Source organism: Sciurus vulgaris (assembly GCF_902686455.1).
Source record: "Sciurus vulgaris genome assembly, chromosome: 4".
Taxonomy (NCBI): Eukaryota; Metazoa; Chordata; class Mammalia; order Rodentia; family Sciuridae; genus Sciurus; species Sciurus vulgaris.
The window spans coordinates 17,744,730-17,762,434 of NC_136464.1; the positions used below are offsets into that span (position 1 = coordinate 17,744,730).

At 36.7% G+C, this 17,705-nt stretch overlaps 1 protein-coding gene across 7 annotated transcripts; it reads left to right on the plus strand.

The window, feature by feature from the left end:
- Positions 1 to 261: 261 nt before the first annotated feature.
- On the plus strand, positions 262 to 16,574 carry ZDHHC6 (zDHHC palmitoyltransferase 6). Of its 7 annotated transcripts, none has more exons than XM_079137518.1 (12): positions 267 to 567; positions 1,466 to 1,946; positions 3,591 to 3,682; positions 4,726 to 4,885; positions 6,362 to 6,523; positions 8,343 to 8,396; positions 8,871 to 9,005; positions 12,713 to 12,880; positions 13,788 to 13,829; positions 14,541 to 14,686; positions 14,778 to 14,824; positions 15,936 to 16,572. In XM_079137518.1, exons 2-12 carry the CDS (start codon positions 1,680 to 1,682, stop codon positions 16,037 to 16,039), a joined length of 1,377 nt encoding a protein of 458 aa, XP_078993644.1. In that variant the 5' UTR covers positions 267 to 567; positions 1,466 to 1,679; the 3' UTR covers positions 16,040 to 16,572. The 7 variants fall into 7 exon arrangements, with proteins under 7 accessions (XP_078993646.1, XP_078993647.1, XP_078993644.1 ...); XM_079137516.1 differs by having other exon boundaries at positions 267 to 487; XM_079137517.1 differs by having other exon boundaries at positions 270 to 425.
- Positions 16,575 to 17,705: the final 1,131 nt, after the last annotated feature.

Here is a 17,705-nt window from a genome sequence, read left to right on the forward strand (position 1 = left end):
CGGAAATTAGGCTGCGTGCGCCTTTTATAGTCCGGTCGGGCTTCCAGATTAAGAAATTCGCTAAGGACCAACGTCCCAAATTGATCCCCGCGAAAAGCCTACAAAGACATGCGTGTTCTAAAGGATCACTGAACGCATTTTCTCCGCTCCACGTCCTGGGAAACGGCTCAGGCTCCCCAAGCTACAGGTCACAGGCGCCTGCTTCGCGGGGGAAATTTAATGCGGCGAGTCGCCCGGAAGTAGCTGTAGCGGAGACTGCGCAGGAGGCCTGCGCGGGAGAGTAGCGACGAGGGCGCTGGCGGAGGGACGCACGGGTCCGAGAGGGTCCCGCACTCCAGCCTCTGGCTGTCAGGACTTGCTTTCTGCTTGCTCTGGACGGAGGTGCCTTTGACGGAGTTATTCAAGGAGGAGAAAGTCTGTTGAGGGTGAGCCCAGGTCGTCCCGGAAATGCGATGGCCGAGGAGCGGGCACCAAGGACCTGACGGAGGTGGGAGTCAAGGCAGGGAGCGCGCAACGACGATTTGGGCGGTCTTCGTCCCACCCGAGTGGGGCCAGAATCTCCAGAAGGTTGAGACCCACCTCGCTTAGTAGGAGACTTCCCTGAGTGAGGATTTCTAAGCGCTCTGCTCCATGACACGGGCGGGAAACTGAGGCACAGGGCGGCAGCAGCAGCCGCGTAGGAATCTCTGTTGCCCCCATATCTTAGATTCTCCGCTACCCTTTATATCTCAGCTCCTTTCCCCCCAAGTCGCTCCAGTCCAGTCATAAATACCGTTCTACAAATCTTTCCCGCCCCAGCAGGAAGTTCCTTTTATCTCAACTCTTCTCATTTAAATTCAATTATATAGCGATTTCTCTCTCTCTCCCTTTCCCTGCGCACTCTTGACTTTCACCCCTAATCCTTAACCTTTGGCCGCAGTAGACTGTTAATATTTGGTGTTTGGGGACATTTGCAAGCAAATGTGAACCAAGTCTGGTTCACACTTAATTCAAAACTCCGGAAGAGGCGTCTTAGAAATCCCTGAAAGGAGTTCAGTGACTTGGCTTCTATTCTGGGCTCAGCTGTTAAATACTTGTTCCCTTGGTTTAATCACTTTACCTTCTAAGCCAATTTCAATTCTATGGAACAGAAGGAAGAAAGCTGGATTAGAGCAGCTCTAAGGCCCAGCCTTCCCAGATCTAAAATTCTTTGCCCAGGCACTAAACTGTGGACAGTCACAGTCCCCTGACGAATTGAGAACAAAGGAATAAAACTGTTTTGGAAACATATATCCTGTGTACCTGCCATTCAAACTTGAATTTTATTTTGGATAAGTCAAAAGTAATTCTTTTTTGACATTTGGTAAGATACTCATCCTGTGGTAGAGCACTAGAGAGAGGTTGTTATTTAGATGCTTTTTGGAGTTAACAACCATGGTATTATAATAAAATTTTTTTCTGAACTTTCCCATTTTGTTTTCTTTAGGTTGAGTTTCAAACCAAGATACTGGATTCTCCTAGTTAAGTTAAAGAGCTCTGAGTGCTTAACAGTGAAAATGGCATAATCTGCATTAACATCTCATAACTTGAAGGCATAACAATTAAGGAACAAACAGGGACTTGTGGCATGTGGAAATGTATGCACAGAAAAAGAAAATTCGTAACTCTTTAAAAGTAGGAAGCCATTCTTCTTTACCAAAATGGGTACATTCTGCTCAGTTATCAAGTTTGAGAATCTCCAAGAATTAAAGAGACTGTGTCACTGGGGTCCCATCATAGCTCTTGGTGTTATAGCAATATGTTCGACAATGGCCATGATTGACTCTGTGTTGTGGTATTGGCCCTTACATACAACTGGAGGAAGTGTGAACTTCATCATGTTAATAAATTGGACTGTCATGATTCTTTATAATTACTTCAATGCCATGTTTGTTGGTCCTGGCTTTGTCCCTCTGGGGTGGAAACCGGTAAGAAAGAGATTTCCTTTTAACAGTGAACTCTAATGATAATTTTATATTTACTTTTTGCCTTGTTTGCCAACCATTAATATCAAACATAACCTGTTCTTTATCCTGGTATTACTCTAATCACGCATCAATTATTTATTCTCAGAGAATTTATTTCATATCTGTTTGAAAATAATGATCTAAATTAGCTTTTCCCAAAGTTTTTTTATTGAATACTCATCCTTCATTTGTGTGAAAAAAAAACATTGGGTTGGAGGTTGAAGAAGGAAACACAGCGTATCACATACCTCTTTCAAGTTCACCATGCCATTTGGCTGTAGAATTTTTTCCCTGCATAATACATTAACATCCCTCAGAACTGAGAAGAACATTTAAGGAGCTACTGGTTTGAATCATAAAATTTTAAAATCATTGTAGTGAAATTATAACTTTGGAAAGTATAGTAAGAATCCATTTGTAGCTTCTTAAAAATTGTTGATGGTGCTTATGAATGTCCATATTCCTTGCTGAGGGATGTCACTTGGTAGCTTGTTAGAAGTGCAGAATCCTATGCTGTACTGCAGACCTACTGAATCAGAATCTTCATTTTAACAGAATCCTCAGGTGATTCTTTGATGTGTCAAAGTTTGAGAAACAGTATATTCTGTGTGCAGTGTATTATTTGAAATGGGTAGAGAGGGTGGAGACCGTTCATATTCTGAAAAAATTTATAACCCAGGATACAAACCAATGCATTGTGCAAACAACTAAACTATAAAGAGAATGTGATGAGTGCTCTTGAAGTTAGAAGAACTGAACACTTTCAGCTGGTGACCTGTGAAAGAAGTAGGAGTTTGCAGATCAGACGAAGAAGAAGGCATTTCAGGTTGAAGGAACAATGGGGGCACATATTCAGAAACAGCAGGCACCCTTCTATGACTGGAAAAGAGATTATGTAATACAGAGAATGATGAAACCAAGGTAGCTCATGGGAGGCCTCAAACATGTAAAAAATTGTTAGACCCTAGGAAGTTTCTATAGATTTTCAAGCAGCTCTGACAGTTGCTTATCTAGGAATTTTATTTTGACAATACATAGTTCGAATTACAAATTACAGTAAAGGAAAATACAAAATTGTTAAGATGACCCTAGGAGAGGAGGTGACTGGTAATATCAGGAAGGGAGCAGATTTCAGAAAAAGTATCAACTCATGCTCAGATCTCCACCCTAAAATACCTGCCAAGTCGTTTTTCTAAACTCTTCCCATTGTATTAAGATTTGGGATAAGTAGAATCAACTAATGGCCTTGAATTTGGGTGGAACATGGAGAAGAAAAATTAAAAATGACCTCTGGGTAATTGGGAAAGTGAAGCTGCTCTTACCACAGATTTGTTATTTTAAAATATTTTAGCTTAAATAAAAGGACTAGAAATATGTTTAAATTCTGTTTCTCCTTTGAGCTGGGAACATAGCTCAGTAGTAGAACTTTCCTGGTGTGCAAGGCCCTGGATTCCATCTCCAGCACCACAAAGAAAGATTCCATCTTCCTCCTATCTTGCACGAAAGAAATTCATACTATAAGGAAAACATTTATTCACAAAACTTGACTTGTCATTACTTGGGATCAAGTATATAATATATTTTTGTTTATATTTTGCTGCCAAGGAAAATTCTCAGGATAGCATGTATCTCCAGTATTGTAAAGTCTGCCAAGCATACAAAGCACCACGTTCACATCACTGCAGAAAGTGTAACAGGTATGAGTTTGTCATTGGGAGCTGATAAATTTGATTGCTGGTCTTTTTGTTGCTATTGTAGTTTCTACCACAACTGTAGAAACTAGTTTTAGTCTTTGCAAGGTGACTTCTATATCAAAAATTTCATAAAAATGCTTAAGTATCCATACTCTCCATTTTATATTTATCAATCTGGATAATAAATTTTATTATTTTTTATTATAAGTAAAAATACTTTTCTAGAAAAAAAAAAAATATATATATATATATACACTTTCCCTCTTGCCCTGCAAGAGCAGGGTAAAAAGCTATACCTTTAGTTTACTTCTGTATGTGGTATCAAGATTGTTTGTTGACTGTCATCTTGACTGACTTTAGAACTGTTCTGAGTCTGAATCCAGGTGCCCGTTATCACAACTGTTTTAATATCAAAAGCTTAATGGGAAAAAAACTAAACCACTATAAAATATGAAATAAGCCAGGACTTGTTATAGTGAATAACACTCCACCAATCAGAAATTTAGGGAGCCACTGGGGACAACTAAAGTTTGATTTGAAGCCAGGAAATTTTCCTTTAGCAAAATTATAGAACAGAAGCATGTTAAGACTTTGCTTATCTGTAGTGTATTATGAGAACAGGAAGGAAGGAAGTTAGCAAGTGTCTGGGCCCATGAACCCCAGTGGAGATTTATAAGGGATTTTGTGGAGTCACTATTGTACTCTGCATCAGTCACTGCATTTCTGTGCTAGAGGAAAACCAGAAACCATGCTCATTTATGATGAGCCTCCTGGTGAGCCTCCCAGCTCTTTAAAGAGATTTACTTGTAGCAGACATCTTTTCCTCAGCAGCTGTTATAAAGCCTGCCCTTTCTTGTGCTGTTTAGACTTTAAAGGAGTCACTGTCCGTATTGTATAACAGCTCAAAAAAATTTCTCTTTTCAATGAAATATAATTCCCTTGTGACTCATGAACATACTATTTACTTGATTATTTTGAAGACAAAAGTCATTTTAAAAGTAGATGGGATTTTCTGCTTCATGTTTCATGTAATTTTTTCTTGTTAGATGTGTGATGAAGATGGACCATCACTGTCCTTGGATCAACAACTGTTGTGGTTACCAAAATCATGCTTCGTTCACACTGTTTCTCCTTTTAGCACCACTGGGTTGTGTCCATGCTGCTTTCATTTTTGTTATGACTATGTACACACAGCTTTATAATCGGGTAAGTGACAATGTTTGTTAGAATATCAGTCATGTCAGGTTAAGTGGTAGTTTTAAGATTGTTTAAGAAGTTCCTTTTAGAAATATGCTTTCTGTGATTTAGGTGGAGAGACAACTTTGCTTTACCTATTAGTTCCTGTTTTTAAAAAAACATTTAAATTTAATCTTTAAGATGAGGAAAGATTATTTTGTTTTGAAAACTTACCTTATATGCTGTACTTGAAGTTGATAATTATTTTAGTACTGTATATATCATTTACTGGTTTTAAAATTAATAGTGATGGTAGGAAAAATCATAGGAAGAAAAAACAACAAGAAGAAAAAGACACACTTGTACTTTCTGTATCCCGGTTGTGTGGCAGGTTGTAGTTCTTTTGTTCGTTTTTTGGTACAGGGATTGAACCAGGGGTGCTTACCACTGAGCTACATCCCCAGCCCTTTTTGTTTTTTGAGTTAGGGTTGCTTAGGGATTCATTAAGTTACTAAGGTCTACCTTGAACTTGCCTGTCGCAGTCTCCTGAGCTACTGGGATTACTTTTGTTCATTTATAATGCTGGTGCCCTGAAAGGCCCTAATATATGAATAGATTAAACCAGTAACAGTTTGAATTGATTTATGGGCAAGTGGTCATGAAGTAATTTCAGAGGTCACAAATAAAAATCCCTAAAGAGATCTGGAAGAAAAACAAGGGACACAGGTCTGATGGGACTGTGGCAAACTGGAGGATACATGTTGTTTATAGAGGGGACAACCGTATTTGATTTCAGCCAGTGTGTGGTTTTTGAGAGTCCTAGCCCAGTAATGTTGAATCTTCCAGTTTTACAGGAAAAACCTAAAAGTTTGAATTTTTATGTGAAATCACCTGATATTTTAAGTGTTGGTACCTAACTTATGATATTTTAAAACTTTGTCCAGACTAGCTATACTCAAATCTGTCGACCTGCATTTTACCAGCTCTTGACCACTGATTATGAAACATGACGAAAGAAATAGATGAAGGCTGGGCTATCTTTGCTGCTATGGAAAACTCTATAAAGGCAGAATAGCAAGCAGATGGCAGCAGACAGTTACAGCTTACATGGAGTCTAATGTTTTTTGTGTATATTCATGTTGATGGAGTTGACCTCTTTCTGAAGAAATAGCAAAAATAGTATCATTGAAGAATAACCCGAATGGGGCTGGGGATGTAACTTATTGTTAAAGAGCTTACCTAGTATGTCCAAGGCCCTGTGTTCAATCCCCCAACACCAGACACACACACAAAAAAGAATACTAAGATACTGAGAATGATATCATACACTTCAGTATGAGCCCAAGTCATAGTACTCATTAGAAACAGCTATATTTGCTGTGTTTGCTTTGGCCACATTGTCAGATTGTCATCTTTTTGATCATGTTGTTTTAAATGTTACAGCAGAGTATGAGCAGTTACCACAACCAAGCATTTCGAGTGTGTTGTCATTGTTGTTATATATAGCTCTCCTTTGGGTGGAACACAGTAAAGATTGATATGAGTGCAGCCCGGAGAGATCCTCTTCCAATTGTTCCATTTGGATTAGCTGCATTTGCTGCCACCTTGTTTGCCTTGGGATTAGCTTTAGGAACAACCATTGCTGTTGGAATGTTGTTTTTTATCCAGGTAAGTTTCTCAGTTATCTCTGGCTAAAAGTGTCATGCTTTGGGGACTGATTTTAATGAGAAAGAGATAAAGTCTACATTTGTGAAGTATGCCATATGAGGTGGAAATTACTTTTGCTTATTCCATGTAGGTAAATAATTTACTCATCTCTATACCAGACAAATAATTTTGAAGTAATTTTGCCAGAATTTCTAGGTAATGGATTTAATTTGTGAAATGTTGAACTAGAGTTCTATAGCTCTTTTTTGTTTCTTTTTTTTTTCTCTATAGCTCTTTGTATTTGAGAAAGCTCTTACTTTAGTTTTATTTGATTGTCACATCACCCCTAAAAGAAGTTGATAGAAGAATATTACTATCTTCTCTTCCTTGCAGATTGAGTCTTAAAAAGGTTAAATGACTTACTGAAAATCACCCATTCATGTACTCAGTAAGCAAATTATTAGTGTCCTTTCATAATAATATATACTTAATAATAATCATCATGTAGCTAACACTTTTGTTGAGCACTTACATACAAGGTACTCCAAGTACTTGCTGTGTGTCAGCTCTTTCCTAACAACCCCACGATATAGTTGCTGTTTAATGCCTACTCTGTGATGAATTACTCTGCTAATTTCTGGAGCTGCAATAATAAAAATGAAGAAATCCCTTAGGGAACCCTTAGTTCCCTTAGTGAACTTACAATCAATAGTAAACAGCTAACACAGAGTCATATGTGCATCATAGATTTATGTACAAAGTGCTGTGAGAAAACGAGAGGAGGAACTGGCTGTGAAGAACCAAAAAACAGTTCTTATGAGTTATTTTTATTCACTTAATTTATTCATTCATTGAAGGCCTACTGTAGGCCAGGTGTGGTGGTAAGCCTTTGGAGGACTCCTGGTTCAGGGTTGTTTTTGATGTGCTGTGCAGTCTTTGTGAAGGCACAAGCAGACTCAAGGAAATGCAAAACACAGATTAGAACTGCTAAGCCTGAGAGCCTTGATGCATCATTCAACCTTTTTTTGAACTCCTGGTTTTAAAATAAGCTGATTTTGGTTCTCTGTTAGCCTGGGACCAAATTCTTTGAATTTCTTTTTTTAATGCCTATAATTTAAAATCATATTAGAAAGTTGAGCACAGTGTCATACTCCTGTCATCCCACCTGTTTGGGAGACTGAGGCAGGAAGATCACAAGTTCAAGGCCAGCTAGGACAACTTAGTGAGACCTTGTCTCAAAACTAAATTGTAAAAAGCACTGGGGATGTAGCTCAGTTCTTATTTAGTGTGTATGAGGCTCTGGGTTTGATCCTCAGTACCAAAAACAAAACAAATCATTAGAAATAAACTCAGATCTTGAAGTATAAAAACAACCTGAGTGGAATTAGTTGTATGTAAGAAAAGGGGATAATAGAATAAAGACTGTATACATTTAGGCAAGCAGAATGTCTAGGTGGACTGAAATGAGTCATTTTTAATTGTTATAAATACATTAGTCACAAATTTAAAATTCATTAAAAATACTGATAGCAAAATTTAAGTATTGATTGAATTGATTATATCCATGTTTTATTAATACTCTGAAAACAGTAAACATAAAACTTAATTAAAATACTAGATTCAGATTTGATGATGGATTGGTGTGATCATTTTTGTGGCAAGGTATTGTGGTGACTTTCAAGTCAGATGGGCTGTGTACTGTTACTTTACATCTGTCATCCTCGGTGCCTTTTTCTTTGAAATGGAGCCATAAAAGCTATCTCAGAGGATTGTTATGAAGATAATAATCTTAAGTAAACCAAAATCATATTAGTGAATTTCACTATCATTTAATTTCCAGATGAAAATAATTCTCAGAAACAAAACCTCTATTGAATCATGGATTGAAGAAAAGGTAAATTTTAATGAGTTTTCCTCAATATAAATAAAATACCGTTGGGCTGGGGTTGTAGCTCAGTGGTAGAGCACTTGCCTAGCACATGTGAGGCACTGGGTTTGATCCTCAGCACCACATAAAAAAATAAATAAGTAAAGTACTGATTAACAGACCAGATTAACTGAGTGCCCAAAAGTCAAAACTTGGCAGCCAAATGATTTCTTTAAATTATTTGCTTGCCATATAAAAGATGAATATAGGAAACATTTCCATTTATTTCCATCTTAATATAACTCCCACAGAAATATGTTTCTCATACACCTGAGTTGCTAAAGAGGTATCAGCTACATATTAAACCATCTGGCCATTATCTCTCAGACTAGAGAAGACACCCCATTTGGAAAAGTGCCAGAAGTGTTTTAGACTTTAGATAAGGTGTTGTCAGAGACTTCAATACATGCTGTCCATTATGATTCTAACAGACAGAAAAAGAAAAAAAGAAAAAAAGAAAAAAAAAAAAAAACCAAATATCAGCAGGGGCCATACAGACAACCTAAAGGAGGGGATGCACCTTGTGTATCAGAGAGCTACCTGACAGACAGAGCAGTGTTGCCTAGGGGAATATTTGTCAGTATTGTAATAGGTTTTAATTTTTTTTTCCAAGAAGTTAGAGATCTTGATTTCATAAGATGTCCTCTAAGCGTTTAAATGCTAACAAGCAATTCCAGTTAAAAAACCCTTTGTGAGCCAAATAAAAACCCAAAATTTATCTGTAGGATGTGTTTGTGAACTTAAATTTATAGTACCAATTCTCAAACTTTTTGGTCTCAAACACCATTTTACATTTCTCCAAAATTGTTAAGGACACCAAAGAGCTTTTGTTTATTAAATCTGCTGGTATTTCCGTATTTTCTGAGAAAACTTTTAAAAATTCATTATTTCATTTAAAAATAATAAACCCATTATATATTAATGAAAATAATGTTTTTGTTAAAAATAATTATATTTTCCAAATTAAAAATGGGGAAGAGTGACCTTGTTTTATATTTTTACAAATCTTTTTAATATCTGACTTAACAGAAGGCAGTTGGATTCGCACATCTACTTCTGCGTTCAGTCTGTTGAGATATGTTACTTTGAAGTTTATGAAGAAAACCCAGCCTCATACAGATAAGTAGGTAGAAAAGGATAGAATATTTTAATAGGCCTTTTAGATGATAATAGATATTCTTTGATCCCACATTAAAAGAAAGTGACATTCTTGTCAGTAAACTTTTTGTACTTTTACATTAAAATTCATCAGACTTACCTTGCTCTGTGAATGGTCCTTTCACAAGTATGTGGCTTTGCATAATATCATGCATTGGTCATTTGGAAAACACTGGTTTACTGGATTATACAGGTCTTCCAAATGTTCACACCTGTCAAATATCACATTTATTCATATCACTATCAACTTCATGGGAAAAATCTTTAAATTTTGGAAAGCTGTCAAATTCATAGTGATAGGTACAAGTTTTCCAAAATTCAATTTTCACTTGAAAGATTTAAGTTTTTCACTGGTAACCAACTGTTGTCAGCTATTTCCCATGAAGCAACAGCCTGATTTTGTTCATTTTTTAGAAAGTATTCATGAAATACCAGAGTCGGACTAACCTTAGTTTGTCTATTGATTACTGATTCTTTCAAGTAAAAATAGTGTTATGTGAAGAAAGCTGGCTACATAGCTTTTTGTATCTCACAGTTCAACAAGTGTTTCTCTCTGGATAACTATTCTACTTCAGTATGCTTTATGTATGCTTCACATTTTGGTATATAGAATATTAAAGGGAACATCTTGAGAATTGAGATTTAATAAAAATAATAATTTTTACTGCTTCCTCAAGAACATTCTTAAATGAAAAACGATTTTTTTTAAATTATAAGTATGTTTAGTCATCCCTTGATATCTGCAGGGGATTGGTTTCAGGATTCTCCCCAAAACCAAAATGTGTGGATGCTGGAGCATCTTCCTTAAATTGGAAAGAATTTGCATATGACCTGTATACATCTTATTGTATACTTAGAATCGTCTCTAGGTCACTTGTAATACCTAGTGCAATGTAAATGCTGTGTAAATAGTTGTTACATTGTGTTGTTTAGGGAATAATCACATGAAAAAATTTCTGTACATGTTGTGTGCAGATGCAGTTTTACAAAAAAAAATTTCATTCAGGTTTATTATAACAGTACCCTACTTCTTGGTTTCAATTTATGTATCCATTATCTAGTGCTACATATTAAACAATTCTATTTAATGTCTGAAAATTAAAAAAAATAAAAATATTTTCAATTCATTGTTGAATCCAGAGATGTAGAACCTGTAAATATGGAAGAGTGACTACTGGCATAGAATATGTATGACTACTAATACTCTTTAATGCCACTATCTTGTTTAACTAAGGTGCCAACAATTTCACTCCCCTTTTCAAATGTCAACACAATGAAAAGGCAAATAACATCTTAGTATTGTTATGAGAATAGTTTGACCTTTCTGAACACCAAGAAAAGGTTTGGGGGACCCAAAAAGACCTACAAAGCAGGCTTTCAGGACCATTGATGTACAGGTTATCTGTTTCTCTCTTATTTCCCCACCCCTCTCCACTCTATCTCATGCTCATAGTTTGTACATCTTAAGCCTCTATATCTTTGCACGTAGTGTTCCTTCTTCTAGACTCTTTCCCCTCTTTTATCTGATTTCTTGTCCCTCACATCTAGTTTAGGTATCATTTCCTTCAAGGATACTTCCTTGACTTTCTCTAAACTTGACTAAATGTTTATTTTCCCTTTTCCCATATCAGCACCACATTCCTCTGTTGTCTTTTACATATGATATGTGTAGAATTCCAATTTCTTTGAGTGCCACTTGTAGGCAGACATGTCTTAGTCATTTTTGTAAACTACAGTCATCCTTATCAGTCTTTTTTTGTAAGAAGCCAAGATCTCTGGTTTTTGAAATTCAATTCATTTTAAAGACTAAAGTTTTTGTTTATAAAAGGGGAATAAATTACACTTTACTGTCTGGATGAGGGCAGATTTGTTATTCAGTAGATTTATGTTATAGAACAATTAACATTCATATCACTTTATAAAAAATGAGAAGCTTTTTCATAAAATAATGTTCCTTGATAATCAGGTTTTTCAAAGTATCACTTCTAGTAAGGATAATAAATATATTGACATCAATTAATTTTTTTGCTAATGACCAAGGCTCTCTAAAAAGTACCATGCCAAGTCTAGAAGTTATTTTAAAACTGGCACTTTATCAGTGGGTAAGAAATTCAAGTAAGTGAACATATTAAATTTATGGAAAATTTATAGAAATTATAAGACATTGAAGTTTATACAAGTTTCAATATGGCTTACACTTGTTGGAACAAATACTGTATGTTTGTACCACTAGGTGTCAGCAGAACTTAAGACATTCAAAGCTAGTTTATTTCTTTAACTTAAGCCAACCATTTAAATGCCTAGAATTTAAAAAAAAAAAAAAGCCTAGAATAAAAGTTATACCACTTGAATATGCATAATACATAAATGCAAATGAGTGTGTATATACACATATGTGTGTCTGATGGTATATGTAAAAAAGAAAGACCTGCACATACATGCTGGACTTTTAAAGAATGCTTTCACAAAACAGTCCTGGCAACTTGGGAAGCTAAGGCAGAAGGATTGCAAGTTTGAAGCCAACCTCAGCAACTCAGTAAGACCCTGTCTCAAAATAAAAACTAAAAAGAACTGGAGATGTAGCTCAGTGGTAGAGTGCCCCTGGGTTAAATCACCAGTACCATGAGAAGCGAAAACTAATTCATCTCCCCTGCCACACCCTTTCTGGCCACTCCACAGGTGTCACTGTGACCTGGGATAAAACTCTGCACTTTTGGTGTACCCTATTCTGTTCTGAGCCCAACAGTCCCATCCTACGTAGACCCTTACTTTCCCCTGAATCTATTTGTGAGCATCCCTTCTTTTTACCTGTCTTCTTTAGTGCTGCTAAACAACCAGAAACACTAAGGCTTTTCTATATATGGAATAAAGTTAGCTAACTCTTTTAGCATGCCTTTTCAAATGTTTATTCCTAAAGGCCTGAGTGACATGGATTCTAGGTTGGTGTTCTGTGTCAAGTTCTTTCTCTGTTGTGATAAAGCTGTCTTATGGGTGTACTACATTACAGCAAGAAGAAAGTACATGTAAGAATGATATAAATTTGAGGGATAAGTGTTCTCATTAATGTATTACTGAAACCACTTAAGGCAGAGGTGTCTGCCATTTTGTATCTTTGTTATCTACAGGCTAAAGATCGAATTCAATATTACCAACTAGATGAAGTCTTCGTTTTTCCTTATGATATGGGAAGTAGATGGAAGAATTTTAAACAGGTATTTACATGGTCAGGGGTCCCAGAAGGAGATGGATTGGAGTGGCCAATACGAGAAGGCTGTCACCAGTACAGCTTAACAGTGAGTACTTTGGTTCAAATAGCTTTTCCTTTTTTGCCTCACAATGTGCTCCTTAGTTTCCCCTTAACACAATGGCATTGTATATTAACATAAAAATACAGATGTTTTCAGTATGTCAAAATGAATCTAATACTCACAAAATACTCCTTTATCACATCTCTTTAATTCCTGAACTCTTCAATCCTGTATGATGCAGTCCTGATTCTTTAATTTATTTTTGCAAAATTTGACCTAAAACTGTCTTACAACCCACAATGTCATATGAACTCTTTGTACAGTACTGCCCACACTATTTTCTCTCCCTCCAATGACCTCCTCTTTGTCTGCCATTAGGACCAGTTCCAATTCTACCTCTTCCATACAGTCCAGCCTGCCCACTCCAGACTCATCTGCATTGGGCATTAGTCATATACACTATCTTGTAGCTTATTTTTGTGTGTTATGTCTTTTACTTAACTTGACAAGATTCTACAGCAGAAACTGTATGTTACCTTTATTTCCTGTCATGTCTAATATGGTACTATTTGATTAATACTTGTTGACTAAGAGCAAAAAATGAGTTATAATAATGTCTTAGTTGCACCTCTTTGATAATAAGTTGTGCAGTTTGTTGTGTCTGGAGAATCAGCGAATCTCTGTCTTTTTTTGGCCTCTGGCTGGAACCTGGAACCATGAGGACAGAGGACATATCTCCTGGTTCCTGGATAGTAGTGGGTGTTGCAAGATGTGCACTGAGGAGAAAGCCCCATTCCCAGCCGCTGATTCCAGCCATAGGCTTTCTTTTCTTGTGCCAGAAAGACCCAAAGCCTTTAAATTGTCACAACATGAAATGCTGGAAAGGTGGGAGTTTAGGCTGTTTTTTAACATTGAGACAAGATCCTCAAGTTTTTCCTTTTATATCTTTCAGATAGAACAGTTGAAACAAAAAGCAGATAAAAGAGTCAGAAGTGTAAGTAATTCTTTTGAAGTGAAACAAATTTCTTTATTCTATTTTCAGATTTTATACTTTTGTATAGTTTTCTTAATTGCCCTTGAGTAGACAACAATAGTTGAAATTCATTAAATAATGTATACCTTAATACATTTGTTGAAATTTGATGCAATTCAAGTTTGCTTTCATTTAAACACTTTGCACTGCAGGTTCAGAGGAACTTAGTCAATTTATATTGGTAACAAGGAAAAATAGTTTTCATCAGTACAGTTCATTTAGATGAAGCCCATCATTAAAACCATGCTGTTAGATATAATGCCACTAGTAATATATTTAAGTTAAAATATATTTAAGTTAAAATTAATTAAAATAAAAATTAAAAATTCAGTTCCTTATTCCACTAGTCACATTATGAGTGCTTAGTAGCTATGTGTGTCTAGCATTCGCCTCTTGAATACCACAGATGTACAGCAGATAGAACATTTCCATCATTGTTGGAAAGTACTCTGGTTCTGTCCTGGAATTTAATTCTTAGCAACTGTGTGCTTGAAATGAAGGATAAGAAAAAGCCAGAGAACTTAAAATAGGTCTTGCCTCCTATAGAAGAAGTGGATGGGAAACTGGGAGGAAAGACTTGTCACTATATTTTGGGTCTATCTTTAAAAATTTAAATTCAAACTTGAACTCTAATAAATAACTCAAATTGTTCTTCTTAACCACTGGTAATAGGTTCGTTATAAAGTCATAGAAGACTATAGTGGTTCCTGCTGTCCTTTGAATAAAGGAATCAAAACCTTCTTCACAAGCCCTTGCACTGAAGAGCCTCGAATACAGCTACGAAAAGGGGAGTTCATATTAGCCACAAGAGGGTTACGGTAAGTGATAGAAAAGTACTGCATTTCTTCCTTAATGACAAAATTGACATCTAACCTAAAAAAATTAAATTTAATCTTTTAAATATTTCAGATACTGGTTGTATGGAGACAAAATTCTTGATGATTCCTTTGCAGAAGGTATGGAAGTGGAAGGGTATGTTTAAAGAACAAGAATGCTAGCAATGATCAAATTTTATAAAAATGACTTTTAAAAATAATCATGTCAAATGTATTTGAGGAACTGCATAGAGAGGTACATGATTAAGCAACAAAAAGAAGCCTCTTCCATATTTCTCCATAGCCCTTATAATGATCAGGTCTCTAATGATAGCTAATGGAGCTGTCAACTTGTCAGGTTCTTATATAAGTGCCTCACATGAACAGTATTAGAGTCCCCAGTAGATCTCTTAGGTTATGCTACTATTTACTTTTTTATTGGTGAGGGAGCAGAAGCACAGAGAGGCCAAGCAATTTGCCTACAGCCATGCACTAAAAACAGGTGGAGCCAGGGCTCAAATCCAAGCAGTCTGACTCCAGATTCTGTACCCCAAAGCCCTGTGCTTCATGCCTCCCCTTTGGATGAACATTCATCTTGTATTTATCAAAATAAATGAATTGGGGCTGGGGTTGTAGCTCAGCAGTAGAGCACTTGTCTCGCACGTGTGAGGCAATGGGTTTGATTCTCAGCACCATATAAAAGTAGATAAAGGTATTGCGTCCACCTACAACTAAAAATATTTGGAAAAAAAAAATAAATGAAACTGTTTTATTCTCCTCAATTCTTTTAGAATTGTTTCTTTTTGAAGTAAAGATCGACCCAGGATGCTTTTTAAAAACATTTGGGGTGAATTACAGATTAACCCCCTATGACAGGTTAGGCAACCTTGGTATAGAAGTTTATATGTTAGAAAAAGTCTAAGAAGAAAATTCAAAGAACCTAAGAAGCTAGTTCCCCCGGACAGATGTAGTGTGACTGTGCCAAAATGCCTTTTATGAGCATACAACAGAAACAAGTGCCCACGTGGAAAAAGCCCTTTTCCCAGATAATGGACTTTGAGGAATATCTGTTTTCAGATTTGTGAGAAGCATTTAAAAGCTATGTTTTCTTTTCTCTTAGGTTGTGTTTATAAATAACAATGGAGGGGATGGGGCTAACTAACGCCTTATTAATCTGAAGTAGCAGGATATGTTGGTTCCAGTATTGTCATTGCATCTGACTAGTTCACCTCAATTTCATTTTCTTCCTCAGGTGTTTCAAGAATAAGAGGATGGTTCCCTAGAAACTGTGTGGAAAAGTGTCCCTGTGATGCTGAAACAGATCCAGCGCCAGAGGGCGAGAAGAAAAACAGATAGCCACTGTTTAAATGAAATTATCCTTTAAGTCTGCTTCATTACTTGAAAATTATACATATTACTAAAACATTATGCAATGAGCCTACTCTGGTTAAGGTGTTCTTTTCCTCAAAGGTGCCCTAGTGCCATGATTTAAATATTTTTATTACCATTTTGAAATGGAGAAGCCATTCTGCATATGCCTTTGAATCCCTGCCTCTGTACCACCTATTCTTCCCCTTGAAAGGAGCAGCATTTCACCCAAGTAAGTTAATTGCATTTTCTCTAGGGTTTTTTTTTTTTTTTTTTTTTTTTTAATGTGCTGCACACTCTGGACCTCACCTGCAGATACAGTTCCCCCTTTGCCAGGAGCATCTGCATGTGATAATTTTGTTTCCCCCTCAGTTGATATTTCTTATATAATATTCTGGATACTATAGAACTTAATTTGTCAAGTTCAACATAAGCTCAAATTTTGTTACCTGTCTTTTAATAATGCAAATTTTGTCAAATCAAATAAAGATCAATGGATGTTCTGTATAAATCATAGTTTTTACTTAAAGCATTTTTCTTTTTGTTGACTAAGGTTTATCTTAGATCCTTATGAGAAAACTGCCCTGCTACCCTGTGAAAAATTGGCATCTCAAATCAGGAGTCTAAAGACATAACATATTCTCAATATGTGAACCCTGTTGATGGTTTATGGAATCACAGCATTCTAGGATACTTCAAACCCAGTGACATCAAACTGCTTTGTGTACGTTTGAATATATCAAAAGCTGAAGCTTGTAGAAGTAGTGAAATCCAGGCTGCCAGACTTGGATGCTTAATGTTGGGCTTATCTAAATTTCTGAGTAGGATTATAGAGAAGGGAGAAGGTCTGCTTCTTTGGACTTCAGTATACTGGTTCATTATTCATTAATTCTTTCCAAGGCAGGGAACTTGAGGCTTTGGGGCCTGGCTTGTAGTAGTTAAAAACAAGGGAGGTGCACTTGGGGATTCAGCGGTGAGTGAAACATGACTCTGCCCCATTTTCCTGGGGTGGAGAAGGTGGACAGACAAAATATGTCAGATGGAATTGTGTATTATAAAGAAGGGGGACCATCAGGAGTTGGCAGGTAAAACAGATGAGGAAACAAGTCATGTGCCTCTGGTGGTATCTGCATTTTAGGCAGAGGGGACAGCAAGAACCCAAGGAAACTGAAATGTGCCTGACATGTTTGAGGAACAGTAGAGCAGCCAGCAAAGGTCAGTTGGGGTAGGGGGAAAAGGGGGAAGTCAAAGAAATGAGAGCCAGCTAGCCCACAGAGGGCCCTACAAGTTAGTTCCGGCCTTCCTTTTGTTTCAGATATTCAAGTGTAGACATTTCTTCAGCTTTTCTGGGCAGCATCTAAAAAGACCGTCTAAGAACATTCTCCTTAACTAGTTAGAGGCCAGAAAGGAACTCTAGTCAAGAAGAGTACGACCAAGGTGGAAAAGGAGAAAATATGAATTAGTGCTTCAGGTTTGGGCTGAGCTCATGTTTTATTATAGCTGTAGGATAAAGAAGACTGGTCCTCTCAATTTACTTATCAAACTTGGTTGCATACTAGGATATCTGGAGATCTTTTAACAATTCTCATGCTCCAGCTATATCCCAGGCCCCTTAACTCAGGGCCCCTGAGGCAGCACCTGGGCAATAATATCT

Bases quoted from the DNA above. Each gene is read 5' to 3' on its own strand.
- ZDHHC6 (XM_079137518.1), top strand. From the start codon at position 1,680: ATGGGTACATTCTGCTCAGTTATCAAGTTTGAGAATCTCCAAGAATTA. The intron at 1,947-3,590 runs GTAAGAAAGAGA...TTTGCTGCCAAG, and splicing joins TCCCTCTGGGGTGGAAACCG to GAAAATTCTCAGGATAGCAT. The intron at 13,830-14,540 runs GTAAGTAATTCT...CACTGGTAATAG, and splicing joins CAGATAAAAGAGTCAGAAGT to GTTCGTTATAAAGTCATAGA.